The 18,669-nt window shown below is 35.3% G+C and overlaps 1 protein-coding gene and 1 pseudogene across 2 annotated transcripts; both read right to left on the reverse strand.

Annotated features, from left to right (window-relative positions):
* Positions 1 to 5,756: 5,756 nt before the first annotated feature.
* On the reverse strand, positions 5,757 to 6,924 carry LOC133829253 (T-complex protein 1 subunit theta-like). Of its 2 annotated transcripts, XM_062259091.1 has the most exons (3): positions 6,800 to 6,924; positions 6,098 to 6,231; positions 5,757 to 5,907 (listed from the first exon to the last, which is right to left on the reverse strand). In XM_062259091.1, exons 1-3 carry the CDS (start codon positions 6,902 to 6,904, stop codon positions 5,865 to 5,867), a joined length of 282 nt encoding a protein of 93 aa, XP_062115075.1. In that variant the 5' UTR covers positions 6,905 to 6,924; the 3' UTR covers positions 5,757 to 5,864. The 2 variants fall into 2 exon arrangements, with proteins under 2 accessions (XP_062115075.1, XP_062115074.1); XM_062259090.1 differs by lacking the exon at positions 5,757 to 5,907 and having other exon boundaries at positions 5,921 to 6,231.
* A 2,049-nt stretch (positions 6,925 to 8,973) lies between these two features.
* Positions 8,974 to 17,402, reverse strand: LOC133832640 (lysine--tRNA ligase, chloroplastic/mitochondrial-like; annotated as a pseudogene).
* Positions 17,403 to 18,669: the final 1,267 nt, after the last annotated feature.

An 18,669-nucleotide genomic window follows, 5' to 3' on the forward strand; every position in this document is an offset into this window, starting at 1 on the left:
CTGAGATTTACTTGGAAATATACCAGGAGGTACCATACCGAAAGCCACCACCCTTGCATTAGAAGGAAAGAAGGACAAGAATAAGTTTTGTCGTTTCCATAATGATTATGGGCATGACACAAATGAGTGCAAACTATTGAAGGATGAGATAAATTTTCTTATCCGATCAAGAAAACTCTCGAGGTACTGAGTCAAGATCGAAACCTCAAGAGGAATCCAGAATTCTGTAGGCAGAGGAGTCCACCACTAGAGCCAACGGCCATAGACTTCACATTGGATACCATATGTGGGGGGCCCTACATAGCAGGTAACATTAACAATGCTCGTGAGCGATATGCAAGGACCCTCAGACATAAGGTAGGGGAGTCGTCCCAGTGCATGGTAGTCAAGGAGCAGTCTCCAAAAAATCCCAAGTATGAAAGTGAAACTCTCACTTTTACAGAGGAGGACACTAGGCATGTGAGGTACCCCCACAATGACCCTCTGGTTCTTCACATTCAAATCACCAATGCCCGAATGAAGATATGCATGGTGGATATGGGAAGCTTAGTAGATATCATCTACAAATCATCCCTCGAGAAGATGAAGCTCACGGTCAAGGACTTGACACCGTGTTCCCAAGTGATATATGGGTTCACAGGAGAATTCCTAGCACCAGCAGGAACTATCAGACTGCCGGTCACGATGGGGGATGCCCCCAGGCAGAAGACTGTGATGACAGAGTTTCTGGTGGTATATTGCTCATTGGCTTACAATGTAGTGCTCAGGAGACCCCTCTTAATGGTGTTACATGCAGTTCCCCTTAAGCATAGGGCAAGGATGAGTATAGAGTTACCAAAAGGAGGCACGAGAATGCTATAACGCGTCAGTGGTCAAGGCAAAGAAAGTACCATGCATAAACAACATGGTAGTAACCTACTGGAAAGAGAAGGAAAGAACCGATGAGATTGTCAACATGGAAGTTGACGTTGAAAGAAACACTCTACTGGAACCGAGGGCTCTTTGAAATGAAGATTTGTTATTATAGCAAGTTTCCCAAAGCAATGAAAATGACATCGATCCTTGCTTTGGGGATGACATCATGGGGGTAGGACAAGTTGAAGATCTTGATGAAGTCCTACTAGATGAGGAGGACCCGACTAGAGTAATTAAAGTTGGGAAGGAGCTAAAGGTGGAAATTAAGGCATAGTTGGTAGAACTTTTGAAAAAGAACCAGGACATCTTTGCATGGTCACATGAGGATATGGTTGCAATTTCTCCATCTGTCATAAGCCATGTCCTCAATGTGGACAAGAACTACCCACCAATGCAACAAAAGAGGAGACTGCTTGACAAAGACCGATCTCAAGCCCTGAAGGAGGAGGTCAAGCGGCTCAAGAAATTTTTTTTTATAAGGGAGGCCTACTACCCAAATTGGGTATCAAACCCCTTGCTGGTCCCAAATCCAAATGGGAAGTGGAGAACATGCGTGGAACTCACAGATCTGAACAAGGCCTGCCCCAAATACTGCTTCCCACTACCCAGAATAGACCAACTAGTCAATGCAACAACAAGACATGATATACTCTCATTCATGGATGCGTATTCTGAGTATAATCAAATAAGTATGCACCCTCCCGACGAGGAACATACCAACTTCTGGACAGACAAGGGATTGTACTTATATAAGGTGATGCCATTCAAATTGAAGAACGCAGGAGCCACCTACTAGTGTTTAGTGAATGGCATGTTCCGAGACTTGATTGGGAAAAATATGGAGGTATATGTCGATGACATGTTGGTCAAGTCCAAAGAAGCTGGAGGGCATGTTCGAGACTTGGAGGAATCATTTGCAATAATTAGAAAGTGTAGAATGAAGTTAAACCTTCTCAAGTGCTCGTTTTGAGTTGGTTCTGGTAAGTTTCTAGGACTCGAGGCTAACCCCGAGAAGATCATACTCAATTCACGTGGAATCGAGGCTAAACCCGAGAAGATCAAAGCATTGATCGACATGAAGTCACCTACCACAATCAAAGAAGTGCAAAGCTTAACAAGGAGAGTAGCTACCCTAAGTTACTTAGGGGCAGCAAGAAGATCCAATGGAGCGAGGAATATGAAGAAGCTTTCCAAGCCTTGAAGGAGTATCTCGCTCAACCTCCCATCCTAGCGACGCCAATATATGGTGAAGTACTATTCATCTATTTGGAAATAACCAAGAATGAAATCAGCGATGCTTTAGTAAAAGAAGAGAACAGGGTACAACACCATGTGTACTATAACATTAAAAGACTAGTAGGTGCGCAGTCTAGGTATCCCCCTCTTGAAAAGCTAGCATATTTTTTAGTAATCGCCTTTTGTAAGTTGTGTCCATATTTCCAAGCTCACTCGATCCAAGTCCAGAGTGATGAACCACTGAGATAAGTTCTTTAGAAACCAGAGGCTTCGAGATGATTACTCAAATGGCAGTGGAACTATGACAGTTTGATATCACTATCATTCGAGGACAACGATAAAAGGACAAACATTTGCAGACTTCATAGTCCAAGGCATGAACCTTGAAGACCCTTCCTACCAATCGGAGAATGGAGATACCGAGAAGGAAGGAGAAACTCCTGTATGGAAGCTATATGTTGATGTAGCATCCAATGAACACAACTCAGGCGTAGGAATCACACCAATCACTTCGGAGAATCAATGAATCCATTGTGCTCTCAGATTTGGATTCAACGCTTCAAACAACTAGGATGAGTGCAAGCATTACTAGTAGGATTACGCTTGTCTCTAGATGTGCATGCACAGACCCTAGAGATATTCAGCGATTCCCAGCTAGTGGTGTACCAGGTAGTGGGGGAATATCAAGCCAAGGGACATAGGATGGTGCATTACCTGAACAAGGTGAAGGACTTGTTGTTTCAGTTAAAAAAATACTCAATTATACAAGTCCCGAGAGAACAGAATACCAATGTTGATGCCTTAACCAAGCTTGCTAGTGCCAAAGATGCGGACACCCTGAATATCATTCCAGTCAAATACCTGCCGGAAAGAAGCATAACCGAGCAGGAGGCACTACCTGTTGAGTTAGGAGATACATGGATGATCCCTATTGTTAACTATCTCAACCAAGGAGTAGTACCTAGAGTTAGGAGATACATGGAGGACCCTTATTATTAACTATCTCAACCAAGGAGTAGTACCCAGTGATCAGAATAAAGCAAGGAAATAGGCGATACAAGCTGTACGAAATGTGATAGTTGAAGGGGTCCTATACCGACGAGGGTACTCCCTACCACTACAAAGATTCATTACACCCAACCAGTCAAAACTATTGATGATCAAGGTACACAAGGGTTTTGTGGAGATCACGCTAGCCTATCAAAGAAAATCCTATGACAAGGTTACATTTGGCCGATGATGAATGAAGAATCGATGGAGTATGTTAAAAGATGCCACAAGTGTCAGATGCTCTCCAAGATACCTCCGGGGGACACCTAAAAAATTAACACAAATGCAAAGCCGTTGGCCCTTCGTTGTATGGGGAATCGACCTGATCAGAAAGCTACCTAAGAGAAGAGGAGGAGTCCCATTTGCTATTGTAGCAATAGACTATTTCACCAAGTGGGCTAAATCAGAATTGCTCACCACCATAACCTCGAAGAAAGTCTTAGACTTTGTGGTGAAGAATATGATATGTCGATTTGGCTTACCAAGGAAGAGAGTCTCAGACAATGGGACACAATTCGACAGTGATATGTTCACTGACTTTTGTACGAGGCATCGAATCACAAAGAGCTTATCCTCGGTAGCACATCCCCAAGCTAATGGCCAAGTAGAAGCAGCGAACACTATAAGAAAAAATGCTTTTAATAACACCAAAAATGTGTTATCAAAACATACCATAATTCATTTTGATGTGTTAAGACCGACTATGTTATCGTAGGTCAGGGTACTTTACATAACACTCTATCATTGTTATATAGATGTGTTATTATACTGTCAACGATAATACACTTTCTTTGTTATTTTAATAAATAGATAAGTGTTTAATTATATTATTTATAGTCGATTATATAACACATTTCGACACTTATAAATTTGTGTTATACTACACTTTAGTATAACACATTTTTTGTGTTATATAATGAAGTTTGCATAACATAATTCTTTACTTATAAAAAGTGTTATTGTAATAGATATTATAACACATTTTTCGTATTATTTTAATATTTAGATAGGTTTAAATTCTCATTATATATTCATTTATATAACACTAATTTATTCAATTATATTTTTATTTTTTATTTACATAATTAAAATTAGCTTTCTAATATATACTAGCATCATCAAATGAACTTGATTTTCAAATAACAAAATGTAAAAAGCATTCAACATTGTATTAACAATCCACAAATTAGTTTAAAACATTCAACATTGTCATCAACAACAAAATGTTCTTTAAGTATTTAAGTAGTCTTAAATATTCAACATATTGAAAAGTTACTACTTTCAGCACAAAATATTGAAGAGTTTAATTTTTTACATAATAACACGTCAAAATTTGAGTAGTTGCACACTCCTACAGTACTATTTGATAGGAAAAAAACATGCAATTGAAGTTGCTTCATTGTACCAGCCACAATGATCTGATCTGATCTTCCAATTCTAGCAAAACCAACACACTCTGTGTCTTCATTGCAGACTGCAACGCAACATAATACAACAACATTCAATGTTAAATTGATAAGCTAAGTCTGATTTAGTTCTTTGAAATTCAAAGTTAAGACATGAGTGAGTTATAGAGTAATAGTAGTAGTTATCATTACCAAATTCTACTTTTGCTTGCACAACTTCCAGGAGCTGCTCAATGGCAGTCTTTATTGTCATGTACCTAGGTGGTTCATACTGCTTCTTCCCTCTAAAATTAAACAAGAAATATAGAGAAAAACAGAGAAAAACTCAAAACCTGCATGTATTAATTTAAAGAGCATTAATTTAAAGATCCAATCCTAGAAAGCAACAAACAGAGAAAAACTCGGAACCTACATGCATAAGAAGATCATGAAATTTCTAGGAAGTACGAAGCATAAATGTAGAAAGACAGCTCTGACGTACTGACCTGTTCAAAAAATAAAAGTGTTACTCAATTATCAACACATAAAAAGCATAGAACAGCAAGATTCAATTGGTACTGCCAAAGCAGAAAACATAGAAACAAATGACCAAGGGATGATCAGAAAGTCGTTCTCTTCAACACCAAAAGATAGTTTCTTATTCTTACTAAAATCACTCCCATAAAGAAATAATATAAATCAAGAAAAACAAAACGAACAAAGAACATAGAGAGAAACTAATTTCAGAGGAAAAATAAAACAAATAAGGTCATTAAATACAAGAATTGAAACTTATAAAATTTGAGAGTAAAGGAAACCAGGAAACCAGACCTCGCAATAAAACAGTGGTTACGGAGTTCCCACCTTCTTCATTCTTCACAACAGTGACCTATATTTACATTATGGGAAATGTTAATGAGATTAAAAGGAAAAATAAATAATAAGAACAACAGGAACAAAATACCCAAGGGTGGTACCTCAAACAATCAGCCTTTGGTTTGCTCACACAAAGTCTGAAGTTCGAGTCACACCCAGATACTTATATTGCAATTGCTATCGTTTCCTGATCCACAAAATATTTATGTACCCTAGCACCACCAATTTCTTCTACTGAAACTGAATCAACATGTCCCAGGTAATCTGGGTTTGGCTAACTAAGGTTTAACTGTAACACAAATAAGAATATTGTTAGAGAATTTTGGAAAAAATTCAAAAAATTTGAGTACTATTAAATGCTAGCTGACTTACCATAGCAACAGCACCAGTAGTGCGGCAAAATCATCTTAATTCAAATTTTGAACTAATTTTCAAAACCATAAGCCTGCAAGGAAAAAGTCCCAAATTAAATTATCAGATATGCTAAGAAAAATCTTAATAGAATAATAAAAACTTGAAATTTTTTGACAGATTTCATAAAAGATCAAAAGCATTTAGATATGTACAACAATCATAAGTATGTTTTGAAAATTAGTAAGTTAATCAATAAAAAAACACAATAGAAGGTGATATACTTGTAGCGCTCACAGAAATGAAGTGCCATCTCCCCAACTACTGCTCCACTAACAATTACTTTGGCACCGGAATCAACAACTGCCTTTATAAGCTCCTCAACTTTAGCTTCTTCAGTTTTTGCATGATTTTCTAGCTACAAGATATTAAAAAAATTATGAGAACTACTTAAAGGCACATAATACATAAAAATGTCAAGGATAACATAACAAGCCAAGATATTAAGAAGCAATTTTATATCAACTGGAGCAGGAACAGAGCAGAACAGTATTCTCACGATGGTGTCATTTGGCATTCCTGAGTCAGGAATACCCACCAATATCATGGGAAATGATAGAATTGCAAGCCCAAAACTGTCCAGCAAGAAAAGCTTTTCTTTTTTTAATTCATCATTCATTAAGGAGAAAATATGAACTAAACAACCAAAAGAACCCAGAAAAATGGATGCCACTAAACATTAATATGAGATGAAGGAAAATTTTGCACAATACATTAGTTACGTGGAGGATCAAAATTAGCCACAACAACAAGGGCATTGACAGACAGGCAACTGCAAGTGCATGCCAATAAAAAGCAAGAAATAAAGAAAATAAAACAGAAAATAACTGCTAAGTATATTGGCTACCTCGTGAATAAGCAAGGCAGAATAAGAAGAGAAACGTTCATATAACAGCAAGCAAGAAATATCCATTTCAGAATTTTACCTGGTCAGCACTATGAATTAGAACTGTTCCTTTTGTCTCAGTTGCAGAGGTATCCACACCGCCAACAAATACAGCAACCTGAATGAAGTAGGTATAATAGAACATACAAGCTTAAAAAGGTAGACATGTTATTTCACATAAAAAAAATACAAGCATCAAAAAAAATTGTTGGGTTAAAAAGCTACTAATTACTATAGAAGTCCAAAAGGAATATTAATAATAAGTAGCTACCAATATACTTGTTAAAAAAGAAAAAGAAAAGTAGCTTAAAAAGCAGTACATAAGACCCTACTTCTGAATGTTGTACCAAAAATCAGCAAAGATCTAAAATATTTTTATTGAGACAATTTTAATCAAAGGAAGAAAAATAGCAAGCATAGGATGAAATAGCCATCTCAGCATCATCTAACATGAAAATAAACTCCCCACTATTTCTTAATGCAATATTTAAATTTTCAACAAACCAGATTATGGAATCCTAAAGAGTGGGAAACAAGATCCCCTTTTAGTAATACAACCAAAATTGTATAAAATTTAGCTAATCTAATTTTCAAATAATAGAATTGAAGACACTATATATATCACAATTATTAGGCACTAGACAAGGAAACATGAAATGGGGTAAGAGGTTATCTTAAATACCTTTGATCTTACTTGGCATTTAATACTTAATTAGCTATTATATCTTATGAGGCACAATCTGTATTAGATATATTATATACTTCTCTGCAATATAATCCATTACATACTAAGTAATAATAACGCAAACATCCCCACCCAATCAATATCATCAATATTAGTTTTCACATCAAAAAATTCAATAAAATGCATCAGCTATTCAACATTGTTGCTATTAGTCTCACATACCATCAATCCAAGTTCTGAAGTAGTGTTAGAAACATGCTCACCAAACTTAGCGTTTGTAGCAGCTACACAAATTTTGACTTTGATAAGATGTTCTTAAACTTGAAAAGAAAAAGAAAAGCAATGTCAATCAACTTATAAGATAATGACAACATTAAATATATATACATAATATCCACATGTATGCTATATTGCTACTATCGTCAAATGACAATAAATATAACAAAAACACAATTAAATGATTCAAATACAACAAGATAAGAGAACTGCATGCATTGTAGTGATTCTTCCTCATTTAGAGCTAATTTCTGCACTAAAGGATTCAATTTATTTGATGAAGACCAGAGAAAGAACAGTCTTTACAGCACAAAAACTACAAAAATTCAAGAACAAAAAAGTATTTGATTAAATTACAATGCAATAAATCAAATTTCTTAATAATACATCCAACTTAACTCTTTTATTTAGGAAAGAGAGCTGAGCAAAGCATCCATATATAGGACCTAGAATCTTAATCAACAAGAATGTGCATAATTTTTTTATAATCAAGGACAAAAACAGAGTGTAAGTGGCACCAAGTAGACGAGATAACATATATACACAGAGAGCACTAGCACAATTTTGACTAATTATAGTGACTTACTAGGCACTAATTTTGGTATTAAAAATAAATAATTACTAGTCACTCCTACTAGCATCAATTCGTAGCCTAGATGTTTAATAACTAATAGGCACTGATATTAATATTAAAAGTCAATAAACAACTTAATTAAATTATACCAATCTGAACCAGAAACCCCTCTTGCATATCAGCATCATGTGACATCAAGTACTAAATAACTACATATAGAATATATATAGATTGGAAGCTACCAATACTTATTGTTCTAGTAATGAAATCACCATAATTCTCCATATGTATCCTCAATGATATATGTTTTTGTCATGAAGAACCAATATAATTATGTTTATTCAATCAACCAAAAAGCTATTCATGCAACAATCTATTGTACCTCCAATGACATTATTTCAATTAATTTTTTTGTAATAATATTTAAAAGTGAGTACTTGTCAACTTATAATTGATGCCACTCACTAACTAAGTTCCAATTACTTCTCGCAAGCTCATTTTCTATATATTTTTATGATTGAAATATTTGGACACGTCTGTCATACCAAGACTTAGTATAATTTGGATCCAATTTTAATTTCCTCTCAAGTTTCAAACTCTAACAATAAGATAGAAAGGAACAATGCTACATAAATATCCAGTTTAGACATTACACTCTCACAAAAATAATTTAGCAATCTCAGAAATTTAAAGCATACCGGTTCTCAAAAATGACATATAGAGGAATATGAAAGTTAATCTCTTTGCCATCTTCATCAACCTCTGTTGGTGCAAGCCCAGATTTACGAGCCTTCTCCAATTCAAGTTGTTTTCTATGATCCTCCCAAGATTTAAATGCCACTGAAAAGCCCAATACAGTAAGACTAACAATTCATGCCAGCACATCCAAAACATCAACAATAAAATATCTTAAAATAAATTCGTAAAAAAAAAATATTAACACAATTGTGTTGTTCCGTCAGACATTTCCTTGAACACATCATATACATTTGGCTATGCCTACTCTGTTTTAAAATAGGAAATGAGCATTTGTACATACTCACTACATTGATTCTAGAAGAAATAAGCATGGCTAAGTGAAGAAATTATGCACTTCAATTTAAAAAACAGAAAATAATATTTCGTACCTTCAACAATCAATAAGTTTCTCACCAACACTTTAAAATACATAAAACCATCCAACAAAAGCATTTTTTTCTTTTCTTTGTGGAGATAGCATTGTGAATCAAAGAGAAGTGTGTACAAATATGATACGTTTGTAACTACACCTCCATTATTTTATACAACAATTGAGACCAAAGAAAAACACCCAAAGAAATAACTTGATATAACATAATAGAATAGAAGTTAGATCAGCAAAAAAAAACTATTAACATAATTTTAGTTCTATAAAGTATTTTCTCAAACACATTCTGTGCATGAAAAATTGAAGCAAAAATTTCAGAAAATGAAACCAAATGACCCTTCTGTAACAGAATAGTATAGAAGTTAGATCAGCAAAAAAAAACTATTAACATAATTTTAGTTCTATAAGGTATTTTCTCAAACACATTATGTGCATGAAAAATTGAAGTAAAAATTTCAGAAAATGAAACCAAATGACCCTTCTACAAAGCCCTGCTCATAGTCAAGATGAAACAAACAGAAATTAATAGTCTAAACTTTTAACTATACCTATTTACACCTAAGACCAAGTCAACCTTAACTATATATATAGCTGCCAATGTTCCATTGTTAAGTTATCATTGTTTTACTGCTTAGGCAAGTTTCGGTTGCCAATGTATATATTTATGCATATACACTAACCAAGTCATTAACTTAACAACTATGAAAAAGAAGTGCATGACAAGTTATTAGATCATAAGTAAATAACAATATGGCCAAAGTGGCCTACTTATTAAGCCTTATGTATAAAGGTAAGATAAAAAAAAATAGTTAGTTTTTCATGTTCTTCTCGAAAAGAAAATGAAGAAGCTAAGAAATGGGCAGTTAAAAAATTCATGATATATACGCTACAATGAGTTATATAATTATAAATATATATTATATTTGATCATCTAACAATAATAATAACAAAAGGCAGTAGTAATTTGAGTACACGAAAACTAGAATCACTCATAGTTTCATTAAATCATATTTTGTAGTTTCTTTGCAAATGGAAAAAAGAAGGTTGGATCCTGGAACTGGTCTTATTTATAAATCCCAAATCACACAGCCACCAAGCAAAATTAATCCAAACAAAGCCAAGTGAATGAAAAATCTATTGTACGTAGTCTCCATATCTTGCTCTTTACCCCCACTTTTCCTAAAACAGATCTTAAAAACTAGTGTGAACACATAAAAAAATACATATATAGATAAAGGAATGAGATTCTAGCAATACCAGCACCAAATGAATCCAAACAAGGCCAAGTGAATGAAAACTCATTATTCATACTATAAATACATATATAGATAAAGGAAAAAAAGCTTTACCATCTGGATCAAAGAAGAATACATGCTTGACTCCACGATTCGGTACAGAACTCTCAAAATTCTCTATTCCCTTTTCTCGAAAACCCCAAAATTTCATTTCATTCAAGAAAACTGCTTAAGAAAACGATTAAACAATTTCCCACATAATGCAAAAAATGCAAAAGATGCAAATGTCCCACCTTTACTTTTCTGAGCGAAAAAATGCAAAAGATGAGTTGAGAGAGAGATTGAGATATATATATATGATTCAGCTGTCGCAGAAGAAAAAAACAAATGAAGAAAAGAACTTTACGGGAGGAGAAGAAATTGTGACCTTCCTGATCTTAGTTGTACCGAAGCTTATCTGTCCTCCTCCTGGGCAGATGTGGTCGAGAAATGAAGAGAGAGAGAGAGAGGGTAAACGAAGAGAGAGAAAGACGGGGTAAACCTTTGACAATGGAACGAGAGAGAGATGTACAAAGAAACGAAGAGAGAGAGAGAGAGGGGAATCAGGACTGTGTGTGGGTTTTTTTTTTTTTTTTTTTTTTCAATTGGGACCTTGTAAAATTTTTGGGAGGCTGGGGAAAAATTGGGCTCCAAAATATTAAGCCCCCCTATACATTTATTTACCTATTATAATACTTTTTTAAAAGTGTTAAATTTTTGTGTTGTGGAAATGAGTTTTTGTTGTAGTGGGGGTGCATGTGGTTGAATTTCATATGGTTGGGACTTATGGGGTGAGTTATAGATGATGGTAGGCTTGTTTTGATATTTGGTTGAAGTTTGGAAAGGTTTTAGGGGGTTTTGGTTTGAGGAAATTCGAAGGAGATAAATCTGGGCATTTTTGCCCTGGAAGTAGTGCTAGCCCTTAGGCGCTACAACGCTAGGCTTGGGTGCTTGGGGAATTTTTGGCTCATGGTGTAGGGCCATAGCACCCTCTTCATGGTGTTGTAGCGCTACCCTGTTTCCAGAATAGGGTTTTTCGGTTATTTCTTAGGGTTTTTTCCTAGGGGATCGGGGTTTGATTCCACCACCCCGTTTGGTGGAATTAGGGCTTCCCGAGGGCTCGGGATTAGTCCCGAGGCTAGGTTTTGGAATTGAAGTTTGGTGATGTTATTAATTTATGGCTATGACTAGGTGTACGCTGGGGCTCAGACAAGATCGTGCTTGAGGGTCGATTTCACTAATCAAGCTAACGAAATCAAAGGTAAGAAAACAGCACCCGGTTTTGTGATTATGTTGGGACTAAGAGCTCCCTATATCTGTATGATTTCATAGATGGTATTATTCCATGGGACATATGATAAACGACCTAAGAGTGTTGGAATCAATATTTGTGAACACGGCACGGCTCAACCACTGGTAGCTGAGGACAGCTTAATGTTCATTGAGCTCGGTTTAAGTGGGCTAGAGTCAGTGGGATAAATAGAGAGTGTGACCTAAGGGCATCGACCCTGGTTATTATATGTGAATTGGTTATTAATGTTAATTGATGAGCTTGGTATGCTAAATGCCTGATTATGTGAATATTTTGGATTGTTAAGTATATGATCATACTATATGAGTTATTTGATTGTTTAATTGATGATTATGCTCTGTTATTCTGTTTTCTTACTGGGCCTTGGCTCACAGGTGCTATGTGGTGCAGGTAAAGACAAGGGTAAAGTAGACCAGTCTTAAGTAGGAGAGCTTTGAGGCTGAATGTACATAGTCAACTGAACAGCTGCCACGGCTGCGGAGTAGTACAGGGCGGGGAAAGCCTAAATGTCTGTTTTGCCCTTATAGTGGCTAGTAGCTATACTTTTATCCTGGATATTTTGTAAACTGTCTTTTAAACATTATTACTAATGGGATTCCATGTTCAAAATGTTTGATTATATGAAATGTAACTTTGTGACCAAAATCTTTTAATCCTAGTTCAATTATAGTTTCAGTAAAACATTTCTAACAAAATGACTTGATTAGCAAGTCTTGCACCTTTATAAACATACAGTGTAACGATCTTGGCTATCCAGGGCGTTACAACTTTATATCAGAGTGTCCTAGGTTTAAGGGTTCCTGAAGACTGGCTGGACATGTACATTCACCGTGAAAGACAAGCTCGACTCAGGGTTTGGTAATTGTGTATACATGATTATATTCTTAAATGATTAGAAAGGAATATGAATTATGATTTCTGTATGATTAATAAGAGGCATGAGATCCTAATAAGGCCTCGCCCTTGACTAATGTGTGATGATATTGAGGCATGCTTATTAGCATTAATATGCATGTGAATGAATATATGGATGAATACTTGGATAAACTGTTATATCTTTATTGTTTGTGAATGTTTGAGTTTCAATGATGGATCTTGGAGGGATTATTACCCTGTCATCATAGTGTGACCATCGAGTCATTGATTGCAGATTAACTTGGATAGCTATGCGTTTAAGACAATCTATACGACTTACCGGCAGTAGGCCTGAGTCAAGGGATGATGATCAGGGCCAGACCCCTCTGCCAGTCCCTGAGAACTGGCAGCAACTTATGGCAGACATGCAAGCATGGCTACAGAGCTAGGATGAGCATATTCGAATCTGCAACAGCAGGCTCCATCAGGGAGTGCTGCCCCTATTGTGCCACCTGTAGCGGTACTAGTTGTATAGTCAGCAGAGGTTGGGAACAAATGGGAGCCATTGTATGAGTGGTTCAGGAAGCAGCAGCCCCTAATTTTTTAGGGAGGACCTGATCCACTGAAGGCCGAACAGTGGATGACTATGATTACCACTATCCTGGATTTCATGAGGGTAGAAGGACATGACAGGGTGGCTTGTGCCACCTATATGATGAGAGAGGATTCCCGCATCTGGTGGGAAGGGGCATCATAGACTAGGGACGTTACCACTCTAAGTTGGGAAGGGTTTAAGGATTTATTTAGCCAGAAATATTACAATGTTGCCATTAGGGTAGCGAAGGTGAATGAATTTGTGGGGTTGGTTCAGGACACTATAACAGTCACAGAATATGCCCTGAAGTTTGACAGACTTGCGAAGTTCGCACTAGATCTTGTGCCTACTAATGTAGCTAGGCAAGACAGATTTATCAGAGGGCTTAATGCTATGATAGCCAAGGATGTGAGGATTACAACTGTTCCTGGAGGAACGACTTATGCCCAGGCTGTAGAGAAGGCTCTTACCGCTGAGGAAGCAGAAAATAAGATCTGGAGGGAGAGTGTAATAAGATCTTGGACTCATACGGTGCTCTCAGTTCCTCCTAAATTAAAAAACAAATGAGGGTTCAGATATCCATGCCAATAAGAGGAAAAATTGTAAGTTAAGAAAAACTGTAAGTGTCAAGTTTCCTAGTCCAGGAAATAAGGAAATAAAAAAGCCTCCAATCTTACAGGAACTGTGAAAAATCTTCCAGACCTTAATCTTATGCTCCATTTCATTACTTTAAATTCTGGATTGTGATGATTTGAAATCCCTTCATTTCTAAATATTCGACTAATCTCATAAACTTTTTCAAACCGTCCAACCTGTCATCCACAGAGATTTAATTTTAGTGCAAAAGATTAAAAATAATATGGAGAGAAAAGTAAATGACGATAGTCGATTTTTTTTTTATAATGGGAACCAAAAACGTGCATCCAAGTGAAAAAGTTTGGTAGAACAAACCAAAAAGAAAAAAACAAAAATAAATTAGATGGATATGCAAATATGCATTGATCTTCAAGGACAAGATTATAAATGTTGACACTGAGAGTACTAAGTAGAAAACTACGCACTGTGCACATCTCCCTCTCGATAAATATATACATTTATACATATATATATTGTAAGAAATGAGAACTTTAATAAACTAATGAATGGGAATAGTTATATAAACCAATATAAAAAAAAAAGTAAAATCTATAAAGAGGAGAAATTTGGTGTAGGCATAGAGAGGGATAAGAATTTGTCTGTATGTGTTCTCTTGTACAGATATAAAGAAGAGCTCAAGAATTATCATTAAAAGAAATCTACATTGGAAACAGCGAATGTTTTATAAAATCTTTACACAGAAAAAACTTGCTTAGCAAAACAATACTGCCATGGAAGTGATAAAATCTGACATATACACACAAACTAATGAATAAAAATTAGAAAGCAGCTTTGGGAAAATGACCAAGTTAAACTGGAGAAATTACACCTTGGAAATACCAGAGGGCGGTTGAAGAGATTATGCATGTTAGTATAGCACTCGAAAGAAAATGAATATACTTTAAATCCTCACCAGCATCCTCTTCAAGTGGAGCTCTGTTGCTATCCTCAAATAAAGATCCCTTCCTAGCGAATTAAGGTAGGTAACAAATGGTCTTGCTTCTGCTCCACCAGCTGCTCCCTAGTTGATTAAGTCAATTAAAAACCAACCTTCAAATAGAAACAATGCTAATGTATGTAAATTAAGGCACCAAAAAATTGTCATATACAGAAAAAGTAAAATCTATTCCTGTAAATGAATACAGTTAATCAAAATTTATAAAATATGAACCAAAAGAATTCCCAGCTAAGTATTTCAACAGTTCAACCTCCAGTCATCTTTACAATTTTTTAAAAATTCTAGAATAGGGTATTCTATAAGTTGTATCTTGGCCAAGAACAAAAGCTAAGCAATTGAACAAGCATCACCAGAAGTAACGGTAATCTTACATAAGAACTCAGCCAAACTATAAAGTCAAATTCCATTATAGAAATGCTAAATCTTGATATGAACCATATGACCATAAAACGGTTAGAAAATCCACAAACCTGTAGAACTGGAGTTTCAACTTCGATAAATCCAAAAGATTCCAGTGTCTTGCATAACTCTAATACAATCTAATTCACCAAAAAGAAAAAATAGCAAAACATCTTTAATGTATAAACAACAAGAAGCCTCAACCACTCTATCTAGGGAATAATATTGAATTTATATATGTATACTTCAAAATTCCCATACTAGAAACAACTTGGTATACCATCCTTCTTTTGCTCAAGTTTTCAACAACTCCAAAATTGCTAAATACATTCAACCACCGTAAGCACTCTAATATTTAGAGCAAATTTGTTCAAAAGAAAGATAAAATATGCATAACTTGCATAAATAAATTATCTCCTCAAGTGTTAATGCTGTTAAGGAAGTTAATATAGAAATTATAACCCTGTAACCTTTTTTTTAGAAAAAAAAAAATCCAATGAATTGTGCTTCAACTCAGGAAAGGTCATTTAATGCTATTTTTGTCTATTCAAATACTTCATCAGAAGCGAAGTACACTTGAAGCAATCATGTAAGATAGTTCTAAGGTCCTCAAGTTAATAAAAATACTATTTCTGGAAAGAACATATACTTTAAATAACTAAAAGGTCTTTAATTACTCCTCAGCCTAACTTACCTTTGCTCTCTTCCAAAATACATTTGCTACTTCAGGATTGGAAATCATATCAATGTACCTTTAAAAGAAAAGTAAAGTTCAGTTATAACCAAGTATACCCCAAAACATATATATTTTATTTAAAAAGCCATTTAGACAAGTCTTTTGCAAGAACCACTGCAACGAATTGTGGGCTATCATCATCCAGTAGAAAACAATTTGTTATTTCCCATAAGAGACACTCTCACTCAAACTGTGAAAAGAAACAGAAAACTCAACTTACCGTTGCCGATAACGCTTATCCACATGAGTTAGACCATGATATTTTTTTGGCAAGGACAGTAGAGATTTTGTAAGAATTGCAAAAGAGTTCACATAGACAGAAAGCTCCCCTAAAGAAACAAAGAAATAAGTTCAATTAGTTTCTCACCTCAAAGGGAAATCACAAAAAAAGTAAGAAGCCAGTCAAAGCCAATGGCATTTTTTTATAAATGGCATTGGTTTATCTAAATAGCTTCCAATACAAATATGGTAAGAATAGCTTCACCCAGAAGTACCTATAACTTCAAGAATCAGCACCTAATCGCAAATAGGTGCAAAAGATAAATTTTTTTAGTACTTGATTTTCTCAGTTCGCTAAATTGAGCCACTTGCACCAAGTATGTCACCAATATCGACAAGATTCTTAAGCTCGTCAAACTGATCACTTAAAAATCTCGCCATTGCACAATAAAGCTGTTTCAAACATTGAACAACTTGAGTGAGGATTCTTCCATACTAAATGTGAGCAAAGATTTATAGAAAATTTCTGAAGAAACCATCCCTACCCGCCAAAATTTACAAACTTTGGAAAACACCCCATTTTTTAAAAAAAAAAGGTAACTAACTTATATATTTTAGATCAAGCATCCCATAAAATAGACATGCTTTTAAGAACTAAACCACCTAATCACATCTTATTATTATATTTTTACTTTATTATAAGTATCCATCTAACAAAGAGATGGCAAGATCATTGTAAGGACAGAAAGCTGAGGTGTGGATACCTGAATTGTCCCAGAATCATCTCTTAGAGTGAGAAATGCAAGCTATCCAAATGCTCGACGAGCCACAATTCTTCCGGCTATTGATACATTTTCTTGCTCACCATTCATTTCTTCGCCATTTTCTAAATTTTTATAAGTCTCTTGCAGCTGATTAGCAGAGTGAGTCCTGTCCCACTTATATGCATACGGTTCCAGCCCCTTTCTTCTCAATTCTTCTATCTACACAAAACACATCCACACAAACCTATGTTTATTGAGCAGTATTGAAATAAAAATGTCCCTCTAACACACATTTTGCCGAACAGTTTATGGGCATTACTTATTGAAAAGTAGTTTAAGGAAAAAATCTCAAATTCAAATTCAAACTTTTTCGGCAAATAACATTCTAGAGAATCCCAACACAATAATATGATTCAAAGAAGAAGAAAATCAGATTTAAACATTTATTTTAATAAAGATAAATCTAATTAATATATACATATATCAAGCTACCTCTCTCCCTTTCTTCTCGACCCTTTCTCTGCAAATTAACCAGCCCTCAAACTTCAACCTAGCTCTAAGATTCAAACCCAGCCCCGTTTCCAGCCTCACATCGTCGACCACACCATATGCTATTACCTTTGTTCTTGTAGATCCTTCATGCAAAAATACCCCAGCAATATGCAAAATCAAAAATTAATTTTGAAAACCACAGATTTTATAGATTCTATGAGATTCAAGCTGATAAATCTAACATCTACAACTAAATAATTACCTGGCTTGCCAAGATCGAAGAGAAGAACGAATCCGAGAAGCCCAACGACTGGAAATAGGTTGACAGAGAGAAAGAGAAAGACGAGAGAGAGGAGATTTGAGCGAAGGAGGAGATTTAAGAGAGTGAGGAGTTTGGAGACCGTACAAAGCCGAAGAAATGGGTCTCTTCTTTGTGTTGAAATGTTGAAGGAAATGAAAAAAAAGCTAAGTGGGGCGATGGCTAAATAAATTACCGCCCATTTTTTCATTAAGTTCCCATATATAATACTTTTTCATAATACTTTTTTATTAGTACTATATTCATGTTTTATGGAAATGGGTATTTGGTATAGTGGAACAAGACTATCAAAGAATGGAGACAGGGCATATGCCAATCTCTCTGGCATTTGGGTATGAAGCCATGTTGCCAGTTACACTCACTCTCCCATCACATAGACGGGAGACATATGATCAGGGGGAACCATCAACTGATAGAAGAGTCACTTGATTTAATCGAAGAAAAATGAGAAAAGGCAAGTCTCAGAGTAGCAGCACATCAACAAAAAGTAGCCAAATACTTCAACTCTAGAGTGAAAGATAAAAAATTCCAAGTTGTGGACTTAGTACTCAGGATGGTGTTCCTAAACACTAAGGACACTACAGCAGGGGTGTTGGGAAAAATTATACAACATTTTTATTTATTTTCATGTAGATCTAATATTAAAAAAGTTAATATGACACAACCTAGAACATGTTTCTAAAATTGAAT

The sequence above is a fragment of the Humulus lupulus genome, chromosome 4 (assembly GCF_963169125.1).
Source record: "Humulus lupulus chromosome 4, drHumLupu1.1, whole genome shotgun sequence".
Classification (NCBI taxonomy): domain Eukaryota; kingdom Viridiplantae; phylum Streptophyta; class Magnoliopsida; order Rosales; family Cannabaceae; genus Humulus; species Humulus lupulus.